At 35.1% G+C, this 16,250-nt stretch overlaps 2 protein-coding genes across 2 annotated transcripts; one reads left to right on the top strand and one right to left on the bottom strand.

Annotated features, from left to right (window-relative positions):
* Positions 1-1,615: 1,615 nt before the first annotated feature.
* best4 (bestrophin 4) lies at positions 1,616-15,953 on the bottom strand. The gene is made up of 10 exons (XM_032566048.1): positions 15,868-15,953; positions 15,618-15,776; positions 15,435-15,535; positions 14,517-14,750; positions 11,772-11,926; positions 10,969-11,046; positions 9,721-9,873; positions 8,804-8,884; positions 8,573-8,727; positions 1,616-1,961 (listed from the first exon to the last, which is right to left on the bottom strand). Exons 2-10 carry the CDS (start codon positions 15,767-15,769, stop codon positions 1,727-1,729), a joined length of 1,344 nt encoding a protein of 447 aa, XP_032421939.1. The 5' UTR covers positions 15,770-15,776; positions 15,868-15,953; the 3' UTR covers positions 1,616-1,726.
* Positions 2,266-6,340, top strand: LOC116721974 (uncharacterized). The gene is made up of 3 exons (XM_032566035.1): positions 2,266-2,292; positions 2,722-2,850; positions 3,883-6,340. The coding sequence occupies exon 3, from the start codon at positions 4,096-4,098 to the stop codon at positions 6,067-6,069; it is 1,974 nt and encodes a 657-aa protein (XP_032421926.1). The 5' UTR covers positions 2,266-2,292; positions 2,722-2,850; positions 3,883-4,095; the 3' UTR covers positions 6,070-6,340.
* Positions 15,954-16,250: the final 297 nt, after the last annotated feature.

The raw sequence follows: 16,250 nt of genomic DNA on the forward strand, positions 1-16,250 counted from the left end.
ACTTGTATTTAAGTAAAAGTAGCACAACTTAAATATATTTTTACTCAAGTAAAAGTAAGAAGTAGCCATCCAAGAATTTACTCAAGAGTCAAAAAGTATCACTAAAAGAGGCAAACAGACTTATAATATCTGATTATTTCGCAGAGATGTCATCAGACACATATAGAGTTGTGTGTACCTTCTGGAATTTAAAGACTAAAATAAAGAAAAACAACAGCAAATAAATAGCAGAGTTACAAAATAAAAAATGCAGGAGGAAGAAATAGTTTTCCAAATTGATTTTTAAAAAAATGTCAGACACTTGATTTGTTCATTCAGTGAAATTACTTGCAGTGGGTAGATTATATGGAAATTTTACTCAAGAAAAAATTAAAGTATGTTTAATAGAACTACCTTTAAAAGAACATTTTCCCAAAAAGTTACTGAAGACTGAGTAACAGTCTTGATAGAAAAGGGATCTCAAGGTCCAAACACTCTTCCGTATCTCATATTCATGAAAATAGCTAAATGTAACGTGTTCTCTGAAACTTCATTTTAGTAAAGTGAAATTTGGCCAAACATTATAAATAAGTTAATGTGATGCTCATAAATATTAGTAGCGACCGACTGACTTCTTTTGTTCACTATAAAATTTAACTTGGACAATCAAATCAAGCCCAAACTGTATGTCAATGTAAATTTATTTATATTCTGGTTTATAACTCAGCCAAACAAAACAATTAAACAGTATAAACAGTAAAACAAGAAAAGAAAGTGGTTAAAAATCAATTTAATGTCACGTCAGGCAGGCACTGCCCGTCACCTAGCAACCCCCATGGCGCTCTGTCCCCTCTCCCCCCGTCTCCTAGCAACCCAAGCGAAGCTCCGCCCACTTCACTGTGCCTCTGGTTTAATGTTATATAATCAACTTGTATGTTTGTGGTATGATTGCATATATTTCTCTGTACTTCATGTTTTCAAACATAAGATGTTCATATTTTTCTTTCAACAAAATTTTAATTTAATTCAGTTCAGTTTATTCAGCAGCAATTCAAAACAAATGTTTTTACAAACGTTTCAGTTCTATTCCAATTGATGCTAATGATCAAACAATGCTTTCGTTTCATTATTCAAATTAATTTAAAGTTTTCCATCTAAGGAAACTCATCTGATTAAAGTGCTCGAAGGCAGCCTTACTTATCAATATTTATTTTAATAAATACAAAACCTTGATAAAACCTCCTTAAATATATCTGAGAGATATAAAGTTTACTTCTTTTTCATAAATAGTGGCGTGATAAGCACCAGGATGTTACTGATCTATATTTTATGCCTGAACACATGCATCCACTCACACCAGGAATGACTCAGTGAATTGTTAACTTACATAATATAATAATACATAATACATACTTACACTGAACAAGCTGTAGTCTAGGATGAAGGTGTGTAAATATGAGCAAGCTAGAACAAGGCATTTGTTATACATAATAAACCTCTCAGTGTCTGAGGTTCCAGTGTAATAAAGTATTAAACTAAGCTGGCTGGGCGTTTATGTGCTTAACATAAAACAGATCATATAAAGACCTCACAAATCAACATAATACCTTATCAAACCTCTCATTTCTATTTCTCAGCATTCATGTTTTGTGTGTTGTATGTTTTATTTGACAGATTTCTTTAGTCTTACATGTAAAGGCAGCTGAACAGTCACCAGTATTTCACTTCATTAATTTTCCATCACAGATTAAACCGCTGCCTTGTTATTGGTTGCATCTGTTTTGGTTTCAACGGCCTCGTCTTCCTCATTGTGATGAGTCAAAACGTCCATCAGGTGCGGGAGGCTCCCGCTGCGCAGGATGCCTTTGGTTTTCTGCTGGAGACCGTCCAGTCCGTCCCCCAGGGAGCTGCGTGGAAGTAAATACTGCTTGTTCACCGGCACATCGGTCAGCTGATGAATCTCAAGATCTTCAGCGCTCATCCTGGAAATAATGGTGTTGTTTTTTTTAAGGTCAAACATAAATACATTATTATAAATTTAAAAAGGGGCTCAGAAAATAATTTGCTTTATTCTACAATTGGATTGTGTCTGATTTGAACACTTTGTCTTTGTTTTGGCTTCAAAGAGATTTTTAGACAGCACAGTGACAAAGAAACATTTTCAAATTTTCATTATGTTACATAATTGATTGCAAATCTAATAATACAGGTGATCTGCTTCCACAAACATAAATCTCACCTGCATTGTAAATGCATTGCATATTTAGCCATTAGGAGGGTGAAACACTTTTGCCTGGTACTAGAACCGAAAAGGTATTTAGTCTTCCTGCTTTTATATTGTTGCTTTTATATTGTTTTATATTGTTATTGTTGTGATTGTGAAGATTATTACAAAATATATGTATAATTGGTGTAAAAAACAGCGTTAAGTTTCAGAGTGGCAGTTTTATTTAACCTAAAACTGAAGGTTGATTAATTAGGAAAGGGTTTTTTCAGTACGATGGTACCATAGGTGTGTAATTGATATGAATAATAAATCATTTCTAAATTCTTAATATGTAAATGTTATTAAGTTATCCTTTTGTCTTGATATTTAAAGTTGTTTTACATGTAAGAGACACAAACAGTTTCGATATTTGCAACAAATGTCAGTTCCTGTAAGACTTTGGCCAATTATTTTTTGACACGGTGCCACGTGGCAAGCAACTACCTACAGGTTTGTCTTCTCTTGTATCCAATCAGGATTCAGGTTTCACTCCACCATTCAACACTAAAAGAAAAGTCTCACCTGGCCACATCTTATTCAACATTAGGACGTGTTATTAAGGAGAGCATAACATTTCCTGTTGCCATTGGTACTGGAGCCGAAAGGTATGTGTTCTTCTACTGCTATAGCTATTGTTGGGATTGTGAAGATTATTACAAAATATATGTATAATTGGTGTAAAAACAGAGTTAAGTTTCATAGTGGCAGTTTTATTTAACCTAAAACTGAAATTTGATTAATCAGGAAAAAGTTTTCTTCAGTAAGATGGTACCACAGATGTGTAATTGATATGAATAATAAATAATTTCTAAATGATTTATTATTATTATTAGCCATTAGGAGGGTGAAACACTTCCTTTTGCCTGGTACTAGAGCCGAAAAGGTATCTTAATCATTTAGATAAAATCTAAGTGATTTATTATCTACATAATTAATAATTATATAAATAATGATTCATATAATTGAAAGTTACCCCTTTGTCTTGGCACTTAAAGTTGTTTTACAACATTTGCAATACTAATGACTGTTCCTGTAAGAGGCGCCAGCCAATTTCAGACCCAGTGCCACGTCAGCAAGTTAGTCTTATTCTCGAAGCTTCCTCATTCTTGTGTTATCTGTAAGCGCCTACTAGTGGAAAAGGAACATATGAGATGTAATTAAATTTTGTTTTATACCTTTTAATATTTTAAATTAAGGTCAGCAAGCTTTAGATGTGTTCTCAGGTTTTGTTATAGAAATCTAGAAAACCAAGCAATGAACATATTTTCTTAACATATTTTTTAACATTTAGGTTTCTTGCCATTTTAATTGTTCTCAACTCTTTCTTCAGCTAAAATATTATTACAATTATATTAATAATGCAACAATAAAAGCTTAATGGACATGTTCATCAGAGCAGGAGAAACAAGTGTAGAGGCATTATGTCTCCTCAGCATTGATTTTCTAATAATGATGATTTCACCGGATAAATACAGATTTCAACTGGCCAGAAAAAACTAATTTAATTGATACAAATGGCACACACAGGTATATTAAAGCTACATTATTGTGGGTTAAAAAAATAACACTCATTCGATTCTCACAGTTTTTAAGCAAATGTATAGTAATATATTACTGACAATAATTTCACATTGCAGGACTCTGAACACTAGAGGAACTTTGAGGAAGTTCACCAGGATAACTTCTTCACTTCATCCTTTTTTCAGCTGATGTGGCCCGACTTCGTGCGACTCTGATGAGCAAAACTTGACCTGCATTTTCTTTGTTAACCTACTAAATTATAAGTTGGTTATTTTTAGATACTTTCCTTTAGATACTCTATTTACTATCTTGTTTTTACCACAAGCATAATGGCAAGATTCAGTTCAAGTTTGCAACCTAGACGCAATTTCAGGTATTTTAATGAAAACAACTTTATGTTTGATCTTTTATATGATGATATCAAGGAAACGTTAAACATTTTAGATGTTGAAGGAGCTTTAATACATTTCAGAAAATCTTTCAATGCAGTGGTTAATAAGCATGCTCCTATTCTAAGTTCTGAACATCAGAATAATTCTGGGAATCGATCCTGTCCTCAGGAGGTCAATACAGATGAAGACCAAATATCAGATCCTAAACAAATCTGTGAAGCTTTCAATCAGTATTTTATAGATATAGGTAATCTGTTTGAAAGAAACGATAAAGGGCCACCTGTCTTACCAAATGAGGTTGATGACAGGATTACATCGAGTTGTTGCTTCGGGTTAAAAGAATTTACTTGTAAAGAGGTTTATGAAGCTATGCTAGATATGGATCCGATAAGTGCCATTGGGGAAGACGGTCTTGAACCTTCATTTTTACAACGTGCTGCTCAACTAGTAGCGATTTACATAACACACATTTTTAACCTCTCAGTTTCAACTGGAACCATCCCTGAAGTCTGGAAGGCCTCTTATGTAACCCCCATCCATAAAGGTGGTGAAACATCTGACCTTAATAATTACAGGCCGATCTCTAAACTTTCATGTTTAGCAAAGATTCTTGAAAAACTGGTTAGCAATCAGCTAAACTCGTTTCTAACAGAAAACCAGATTTTACATGAACGGCAGTCTGCTTATCGAAAAAACCACAACCCTATGACAGCTGCTACTGTTGTTTTAAATGATATTATAACTGCTTTGGACAATAACCAACACTGTGCAGTGCTTTTTACTGACCTCTCTAAAGCTTTTGATACAGTGGATCAAGCTGTGCTTCTCAAAAAGCTTCAGAGGATTGGATTTGATGAAAAGGCCTTTAAATGGTTTGAAAATTATTTCCAAGACAGACGTCAGAGCGTTACCAATGGAAATGTTTACTCACGATTTCGACATGTTGGAAAAGGTGTTCCTCAAGGCGGTGTTTTAAGTAATATTTTGTTCAACATCTACATGGCGGATATTGCTTCATCTGTAACAGGCTGTAATGTTCACATGTTTGCTGATGATACTGTTCTGTACTGCAGTGCAGGTGATGCTCAAGCTGCCATTACAACCCTTCAGCAAAGCTTTAATGACTTACAAAATGAATTCAGGAAACACAAACTAGTTCTCAATGCAAATAAAACAAAGTACATGATTTTTACATTAGACAGAAATGTTGATGATGGACTTGTCCTCTCCAGTTTGGATGGCACAAATATCGAAAGAGTTGAAAAGTACAAATATCTGGGTCTGTGGATTGATAAGGGTCTGAGCTTCACTGATCATGTGACAACATTGGCCAGTGTTTTGGGAGAAAGAATTGATTCTTTTCATAAAAAATACTCACACTTATACATGGAGAGCAAAAAAGACTTGATTCGAAAAGAATTTTTGTCCAAATTTCATAAGGGTGACATTTTGTACATGCATGCCTCGCGCAAAGTACGCAAGCAGTTGAATAATGTTTATAATTCTGCTTTAAAATTTGTCCAATGGCATGGCCATTATGCTAATCATCATAAGCTGTATCATGAAATGGGATTGCTTTGTCCCTCTCTGATCCGTAAGGGCCACTTGTTACTATTTATTTATAAAGCTTTGAACGGCTTTTTACCCCCTTACATTAAATCAATGCTTGTCATAGATGAAGCAAGATCCAGCAGGAATTGCATTTTGCTACAGGAGCCAACGGCCTCTACTGAAGTTGGTAAAACCAGATTTAGTTACTTTGGACCCAAAACCTGGAATAAAATGCAGGAAACACACAAACTTAATCCTTCTGAATCTGAAATGAAAGCTAAGTCTTTAATTTTGTCTTATCTGACTTCCAAATGTCTTTGTCGTTGCCGAGACTTGAGAAAACCTAAATGGGGACTGTAAGTGTTATTTTCTTTGCTGACACTTATTTTTCTGTGATACACAAATACTTAGATACCTCTGTTCATAATATGATCAAAGGTTGAGAATAAAAATCATGAAAACTACAAATGTGGATCAGAGTTTATTTCTGTTTTGTTTGTTTTAAGAATGATACTATAATAAAGTTCTGATGTAGTTTAAAAAATATACATGATTAATTCAGCAACTAAATGAATGAATGAATGAATGTTAGCTTGATTGTTTCTAAACTGTAACTTTGCATTTTATTTCTTAATATTGTTACGGCCCAAGGCCTTTCCTCTGGGTCTCTAACATCCCTGCTTTAGAGCTTCTAATTGGTGCTGATTGGAAGTGGAGGCAGCTGGCCAGTGTCTCCAGAATGACATCAGATCCAGCTTAAGATTGGTTGGACAACGAGAGAAGGCGGGTTTTTTTTCCCTTTTTTGTTTGAAAGTGAAAGCGATTAAACGTTATCTGGCAAGTAATAAGTTGAATTGAAAGGTGGGTTTGGCATAATCTGGATTGTGAGTGAATCAAGAAGATGGCTAGTTGTAGTGGGGTTTTTTCGGAAGATGGAAATATGGACATAGGATGGTCTATGGTAGAAAATAGAAGAGGGGGAGGGGGAAAAGATAAGGTTATAAAGGGACTAAACGCTGGTAAAAGATCTCTTGAGGATGAAGAAGACAGAGTTGAAATAAGAAAGAAAATAATGATGGATTTGGGTTTTGTTCCTTGGTTCTAATGATGCTTTCCTTCCATCCAGTAACTTACACACTTGTCTTAAGTTTGTTCAGTAACCAAATATAGTACACCTGTAGTTGTTGACGGTTCCATTACTAAAGCTTATAAATGATCAATGTGAAGCATCATTATGTATTACAATATTTAATACAATTCATATTATTTATTTAGATTTGATGTTTTCATATATGCAGTTGGATTTCTATTGATTCTATCAAGTGATGGTCTGTAGAAATATTTATGAAATTGAATGGCCATTCAGGTTTTATGTAGTTTTTTTTTTCTTTTGGTGTTTGTTGCACAAAACAACAAACACCATAAAAATTCACTCAGTGAATCTGTGTTTATTTCTTAAATAGCCTTTCTCAAAGAGACTTAGTTACATCTTCTATCAGTCACTGGAAATTAAAGGCAATTAATTAAGGTTATAAATCACTCCAACAATAAAATTTTGACATAAGGGTGTCTATATAGTCTCTATTGTTCACTTATTTATGTTGTTGAAGCCTGATCCTAATGCTCTGAAGCCTTATATTTAGTATCTGGGTTAATCAATCAATCAATCAATCAAATTTTATTTGTATAGCACATTTCAGCAGCAAGGCATTTCAAAGTGCTTTACATCATATCAAACACAGAAACACAAAGCAACATAGAATCAACAATCAAAACACGACATTAAGTCAAGATCCATCAATAAATTTGTAATTGATTACGTTTCAAATACAATCCTAAACAGGTGGGTTTTTAGTTGCGTTTGCATCCATAAAGGTTTACCTGTTACACTCCTACTGTGTTACAGTATATGGAAAAAATACCTATTGCTATTTTTATTCCCACTCACGCTCACAATCACACAGTTTAAAACGATGTAGACAGCATTTTAATGGGCTTCTGGCACAAGGCTCCATACACCTCTTTCACGGGACTTCGAGAAAGGTAAAGGTTTAGATTAAGTTTAGACTGAGGTTAGGAGTAGTTTTGTGTTCTGGTAATGTCAAGGTTTGGGGTTGTCTAATGGTGCGTTCACATCAAACGCGTTATGCGCATCAAAAACGTGTCCGACGCTTCAAGTTTGACGCGTGTCCACTTTGCTGCGTTCACACATTAAAATCTTTACTCTGTGCTTACTGTGTTTAGATGAATGCTGATTGGGAGGATGGTCTGCCTTGGTTATTACTTGCAGCAAGAGAAGTAACACAGGAGAATATGGGCTTTAGCCCTAATGAATTAGTATTTGGTCATACTGTGCGTGGTCCGTTAACAGTTTTGCGAGATGAGTGAAAGGATGCTGAACCACCACAAAACCTGCTGCATTATGTTAATGGGTTTAAGCAGAGACTCTTTACTGCTACACAGTTGGCAAAAGAGAAGCCATCACAGGAAAAAAAATGAAGCGTTTGTATGATAAGAAAGCTGAACATCATGTTTTTCTTTCAGGTGACCAAGTACTGCCCTTACTTCCTGTTGTAACTTCACCATTTCAGGCCAAGTTTTCTGGACTACACACAGTTTTGAAACAGGTGTCCGACCAAAACTATCTCATTGCGACTCCAGAAAGGCGGAAGAAACAGCAAACAGTTCATGTCAACCTCTTAAAACCTTACCATGTTTGTGCTGAGACTGTATTGGTGGATGAAATTCACCCTGTGTGCTTTGGTGAAACAGTGACATCTGCTGGAGGTGAATGGAATGGCGATGGGTTGCCTGCTCTTCTTTTACTGACGTTTTGAAATGATAAATTGTAGTTTCTACTCACCTCATGTCGAAAGTGGAGCCTTTGAACGCTGGTCTGAACGCCTCTGCTGCTGTCGACTGGGTGTAAGGGACCGAGAAGAGGCCGTTCTTCCAGTGTTTGTCCTTCACAACCGGAGCCAGGTTCTGGTACATGTCGTCCACAGCCAGCATTGAAACCTGCAGGAGATGAGAATAAAGTTAAAATCCATATTTTAGGTTTGGTTGTGTCACAGCGAGGCGCAGAAACGCAAACCTGAATGTTTCGGTCGATCAGCTGGTTGGTTTCAAAGTCATCATCGTCTTCACCAAAAGGGTTGATGATGAGCTCTCCTACCTACAAAGCACATGCAGAAAAGCAACTTCAATATGATTTTACTGAGTTAGAAGGATAACAGTCTTAATAGCATTTACTCTTAAAATTAATTAAAAAACCACTAATCTAATACAACTAAGAATGTAAATGCAGAAGCATCAAACCACACTTATTTCTAATTGGTTTAATAATTTTCTCATCATGTTGGAAAAAGCCCATTATATCATAATACAAGGTCTGATTGGTAATAGTGTTCTTTTACTTTTGGTTGCAATACAATTTTGTTTATTTACAAAATTTGCTAAAAACATCAGCTGAAATGTGTGAGAAATAAATTAAAATACAATACCACCATCATACTTCACTGTATAAATAGTGTTTTAAACATTTAATAGGTTATGGACAGTTGGGCTTTTCATAACAGAGTTTGTATTTCTGCTAAAGTAATTAACCACCATTATATTTCCGCTTAAACGTTTTCCTTTCAAAACAGCGATCAAACGTTCCCTTTACCCTGTTATGTGTTTTCGACATAAAACACTGTAGACACAAAAACTACAGCTGTGAATAAAAGATTCTTCCACTCTCAGTCTAAATTTTCTTCTCCATAGTTTTTTAACTTTTATTTTTTATTTGTTTTTTTCCCTGTCTAGCTGTGGGCTTCCTGTTCCGCAGAGCTCAGGTCGGGTTGCTAGGAAACCATGGCTCCATAGCAACCATGGAATGCTCTGAGATCGCCATAGCAGCCTGTGACTCAGCAGTTCCACCAAAAAAAAGAGAAGTTTAAGGTAGTTATACATTAAAGATAATACAGAATGTCCTTCCTGAAATACAGTAAAGAAGGAGTGTCAGGTCACCTTCAGCCAGCCGGTGTAGAAGAAGAACTGCAGCAGGGTGAAAACAGGAACGTACATGTCAAATCTGTGACCGCTGTAACCCTTCTCGGGATTCAGAAATTGTCGGCCAATGACGCAGAAGGCGAAAAAGGAGTAAATTGCAATGGTTACCACCTGTATGAGAATGAAACAAAAACTTACAGGATAAGTACACACACTTCAGCTCCGAGTTCATCCTAAGCAAAACGTTTGTGTTGATTCTTTGGCATGTAGGACGTAATAATCCCAAATTATACTTAAAGGCGTCTTTAGTTCTGAACAAGGATGGGAAGTTTGAGGCATATAAGTTCAAAATAATCATATTAATAAGGTCACTAAGGTCACAAACAGGGACATACAATAACTGAAGAATGTTGAATTAATATGAGTTACAACAACTTTTTATTTCCCTTTAGGATTTATTAAGCATTTCTGAATTTGAATTTGAATTGAAGTGTAGCTGTTTCAACTGTTCGCCCTAATGTCTGATTGATTCAACATTTTCACTTGAAAATATAAACTTGCCAAATGGTGAGTATTTTTGGTTGAAGGTGTGTAATACTGCATATTTTAGTATTTATCCGATCTCAGGTAAATACAAGGCCAGTATCATTGATACCAATGCCGATACCGATACTGATACCGATACTGATACTTTTTATTATTTAAGCTTTTTCTAACATGACGTTCTGATGTTCATGTGTTTTTGTGGATTTTGCGTTGTATTTTATTTTTTTAACGTAGGAAAAACTTTTGACAAATTTTATGCAATTTATGTTAAGAATATATTAAGATAATAAACAGAAAGAAATAGAAAAACAAAACAAATCTGCGCTCATTCTTTCCTAAACGCACACAAACACACTAGAGAAAATCAAAACAAAATATGTTTTGACACCATAGAAAAACAACAATAAAAAAATTGTACAAATTCAAGAAAGAATCTGAAGTTAATTTATTGACCACTCTAGTATCAATCAAATACTGATACCAACTTGGTATCAATATTATCAATATCTGCGAAGACCTTATTGGCCCTATTTATTAGACTGACTGTTTAGAACTGAAGAAACAAATTTAAGTTAAAAGTATTTCTTGCATCTTATCATTAATTTTAATTAATACCTTGTTTCTCAGTGATTAAAATGAAAGATTTAAAAAGCCATCTTCATGCTGAATCTTTGAAAACAGTAGATTGTAAGTGACTTTTTTGGGCTTTGTGGCCTGTACCTGAGTGTAGACCAGAGGGATGCTGATCCAGTCGTAGTGGAACAACAAACTGCATTTGGCTCGGTAATTATTCAGCTCCTATTGACACAGTACAAGAAAAAAATGCAAACATCACACATATATGTGTTTTATTTCACAGTTACAGTACTTTACTTCCATTTGAGTTTCTCTCAATTGATAGTTATTTCCCAATCTGAATATTTCGCGAATTGGAAATACATGTAGCTGTTTGTCTTAGCTTTTAGCTGTTTGCTTCTTATCACTTCACATTAGTTGGGAAAGTTAATTACCCTGCTTTATCCATTAGGATACTAATTAGCAACTTTATCCACTATTGCATGAGACAAGTAAACTGGTTATATTTTATAGCTAAATAGGGATGCACCAATTTGAAACTTTGGGCCGATAACCAATATTTACCAATACCATATTGATTATATGCATTTCCTTTTGATTATAACATTGTAAAAGTGACCACACTGCCTTCATTCTCTGCTTCAGTTAAACATCCCATAAACCTAGGCTGACCTCCATGTTTTTCAGATGAGATAATAAAATACATTTTCAGTGTGTCTGCACTGGGAATTGGAAAATTAAATAATAACAATAATACATTTTTATAGGGCCGCCGCCGCTTGTACGGTTTTTGTGTGAAAAAATCTGTCAAAGTCCAAAGAGAAATTCTGAATAACCTTCAGAAACCCAGAGAAAGCAAATATTCACATGTAAAAACAGAAGTGCGTTGTGCATGAAGTAGTTTATGTTTTATTTGTCGTTCCTGTTAGTGGAGAAGAACCACTCACGTCCATCAGCAGCCTGAGAGCGATGTCGTCCCTGACCCGGCCCTCCTGCCGGGCCTGGGCCGCCAGGTTGGAGAACCACGTCAGCGGCATCCAGTACTTGTTGAAATCAGAGTGAAGAGACTCAAAATTCTTCAGCTCGTGTGTCGTCATGAATCCTGCGCAAAAGTAAACAGGAAGTCAGTAAAACAAAATATTTTATCATCTATTTTTCTATCTATTTTCAGTATTTCAGCTGTTTTCAGTTTTCTGGAAGTTTGTTCAGCCAGACATTATATATAAGAGGTTATTTTACGTCAATAATTCCTTAACCCTCCTGTTATGTTCCGGGTCAAATTGACCCGTTTTAAAATTTACAAATTAAAAAAAAATAAATAGAAGCATTTTTTTTGCATGAAACGTTTTCTATTTGTCTTAATAGGTGCACTCTAGACATAAGTTGAAAATTTATTCATTTTACACATTTGTACCAAACCCTAGGTCTACTTTTTACATCGATACTGTTCGGGTCAATTTGACCCGGCAGTCAGGTTAAAGTGCAAAAAAAGATTTTAAAATGTCCAATTCTATATGTTTCCTTGCAGTTATGAACCATATTTCACCACACACACACTCACACACACACACACGCAACCACACACACACAAGCCCACTTTCTCACTATTATCTTTACTTCACTAGGAAACTGCGAGAAAGCAGGTGTTCACACAACCTTTGACGGGAATCTTTTCTGTTCCTGTGGACAAACTCCACCCACACTGAGTGGACACTCAGCAGAAGTGGAGAAAAACATAAATACTCTCTGCATGACTCATTTATCTTGATTTTAATCAGCGGGTCAATTTGACCCAGAACAGTATGTGTGTCTCAAGTTCAATTATAAAGATCACCCTTTGGTAAAAAAAAAAAAGTATAATATAAAATAATTTACCAAAGGTCAACTTCAAGGAAATTATTGTTTTTTTGTGTCTAGGTTTTTTTCAGTGGACATTAAAAATCTAAATTCCATTTTTTATGTCCAAATGAGTAAATGAGCAGGTTGTCGTCATTGATCCTTAATTTCTGAGAAATAATAAAACATCATTGCACAAATATTGATTGAAATGGTTAGTATTGGAGTTAATAATCAGATACAAAAATGTTTTGGAGGAATTTTTTGGTTTCTGACACTATTGCATGATTAAACACTCCCTGGGTCAAATTGACCCACGAACATTTTTGCTGTACCCTAGAAACGAACATGATGGAAACAAAATAGTTTCACTTTCAGATTATTTCACTATAACAAAGGAAAAATGTTGTTGTAAGTGAAATAATCTGCCGGTTGAACTAGAACATTTTTTATCAATATTAAGGAATAATTTACATTAAACAAGTTCCTTTATCTTGCTGTAAAGTTACTAATAAGTACGTTTTCTCTTATTTCAAATGTAACATATTTGCACTAGAAACTAAACCGAAAATGCTTGGTAAGATTTTGTATTTTTGCAGTGTAGATCTTTCATAAGAAGTGCTTAAACATAAACACTTACTGCGATTATATTTTCCTCTGAATGTAACTGTCTTTCATATAATATGTTCTTTATAGTTTCAGATTACACTGCCCTCATGTGGAGGATGTTGGAAATCTGTGTGCAGGAACCAGTCAGGTTATTATAAGGTGATTTATGAGAAACTTGACTTAGCATACAAACTTTAACTGTATCTGTATTTCAATGTTATGTTTTTGCTGCATTACATAACAGCATCTTATTCAGTTATAGTTGTGGAGATGCTTTTGTTAAATTGTTTGGTTACAATTTAACAAGAGTGGAGGATTTTATGTGGCTTGTGGTTCAGTCCATCATCTGTACATGAAAAGAAAAATTCAAACCTGTCAACACACGACTGCTTCCCACTTAAGGTTTACACCAAGCAATGAGGGTGGGAGAGCAAACGTGAAAGAAAGTGGTCTGACTGGTAAACTGGTTAGAGTTGATATGAGGAAAAATGAAGTTAAATACAAGGGAATCCTGAAGAACAATATTTTTATAGGTCGTAGATACTTAATCCAGAACATTAACAACCTTAAACATACAGACAGAACCACGAATAACAATAATAATGTCTTAAATCAAAGAATATTTATGTGTTTGAATGGTCCAGTCAAAGTTTAAACATAGAAAATTTACATGTGCAGATACTAAATGATATGCTACAAAGGTGAATTAGTAGATAGTAGATAGAATTAAAAAGGAGTACATTTCTGCCAACTAAACTAAAATTTTTAGAATGATCTGAGAAATCTTCTAAGAAAATCTCAGAAATTTCTGAGTTTCAAAAGTCGAATTTTTGGGAAATTTTCAACTTCATCTCAAAGACGTTCATCTCTGCAGTTTTTATTTTTTAAACAAACTTTCAACTTTTCAAACTCAGAAATTTCTGAGATTAATATTAAAATTTCTATGTTTTTATCTAACTATTTTTTTACTTTTGGAAATCAGAAATTTCTGAGATTAATCTCAAAATTTACCCCTCTGTTTTTCCTCTCTAAAAAGGACCTAATACGACGTCATAGATTTGCAGTTATTTGTTCAGTTTCATTGCAGTTTAATTATTAATTATTATAATTAATTATTATTTAATTATGCAGAAGATTATCAAGTAATTAAAGGACAGGAAAACAATTTCTGAAAAAATATAACAGTAAAATTACATATAAAATGGTCAACATCAATATTCTCCTTATTTGCCCGGTTTTGTTCCTACCTGCCTCCACGACGTGCTCCAACGTTGGGAAGCGTTTGCGGACTCTGGTGCTGATGGAGCGGAGGATCAGGACCGACGACAGGTTGGCGTACCTCATGAGGGTCCGACGCAGCAGGCGACCCCGGTCGTCGACGCCGTGCACGTTTCCCGACACCACCATCATCAGGTTGTCCGGCAGCGGGAAGCTGGTGTACTGACCCCACCAACGGGTGAAGGCCTGGTTCACGTAGAAACCTGGACAGAACAAGATACAGAAATTCACTTCATGTTCAAATCGACAGGGATGCTGATGATACGGAAGAGGATTAGGGACACTGAAAAAGAAAAGAATAATTTTAATCTGGATTTTTGTTTCCTGAGAATTTAGACTTTCTTTTTAGAATTCTGACTTTTTTATCTCAAAGTTCTGACTTTGATCTTAGAATTCTGACTTTTTTTCTTAGAATTCAGACTTTAATTTCAAAATTATGACTGTTTTTCTCAAAATTATGACTTTAATCTGAGTTTTCTGACATTTTAATTTCATAATTCTGACTTTTCAAAATAAACAACCAAGCATTCCTAGGTATATGTCAACTATGTTGTTAGTGCAGTATATGAACAATGATCACATAACTATTTCAGCATCATTGTAGGATTTAGAAATTTACAGTTTATCCACACTGAAAGCCTGTTTCAAATTTATTTGGTAGATTTGACTTTTAAGAGCAGATTTTACCTGAAGAAAATATTAATAAAATATTTAAACATTTCTGATTCTAAGGGGAAAAGTCAGAATTTTGAGATTATAATCAGAATTCTGAAGGAAAAAAATCTGAATTTTGAGATTAAAGTCAGAATTCTGAGAGGAAAATTCTAAATTCTTAAATTTTTTCCCCAGCGGCCCTTATCCTCTACTGTGCTGTGATCATATTTTACCCAGGACAAACAGAACGGGGATGAAGCTCGTGTTGGTGAACTGGTCACAGTAAAGGGCGACGCGCTCGAACAGATCCTGCTGCCTCGGCGTGAGGAGGAGCCTGGATACAGAAACAACCTTCAGTGATGCTGCACCAAAGACCCACATAAATAAATAAAAAAACATTAATTAAGCTAATTTACCTGTAAAATACACTGAAAAACAGATAGACAGCACAGAAAACCAGGAACTCCTTATACATCAGCTTGTAGATGCTTCCCTTCCACCTGAACAGCAGCCTGGAGAAGCCATGAAACCTGGCGTTGGCTACTTCTAGTGAGTACGACACAGTCATATTTAGGCTGCAAAAACACACAAAGCAGCATTTAAAATGTGCAGAACATTAGATATAAAAAAATGGATAAAGATGAAAAAAGTGAAGCTATGTCTCACCTGAGACAGTTGGCTGAGAGTGTTGGTATGGTGTCGGATCTGCACCCCGCCCTGAAGAAAGACTCTTTTCTTCCTCTGAATCTGAATTTAAAGCTCTCTGCTGAGTCGTCATAATTTACGGCCTCGGCTTTATTACCTGAGAACCTGCAGCCAGAGGCAATCACACCTGCTGAGCTTTGAAGCATTTCTCTTATCAAAGGAAAACCAGATTGTTTAGGTGATTTGATTACGTCACAGCTTTTTATCGTCTGTTTGACTCACACAACATTTTTGATTATTCAGTGGGAGTTCCTGAGGTGGTAGACGTCTAAAAAGCATAATTAAGCTTCAAATTAGATTTATTTTAATAACAGCATTTTATTCAAACACTAAATAAAATCCCC

This window comes from Xiphophorus hellerii, chromosome 6, assembly GCF_003331165.1.
Source record: "Xiphophorus hellerii strain 12219 chromosome 6, Xiphophorus_hellerii-4.1, whole genome shotgun sequence".
NCBI classification, from domain to species: domain Eukaryota; kingdom Metazoa; phylum Chordata; class Actinopteri; order Cyprinodontiformes; family Poeciliidae; genus Xiphophorus; species Xiphophorus hellerii.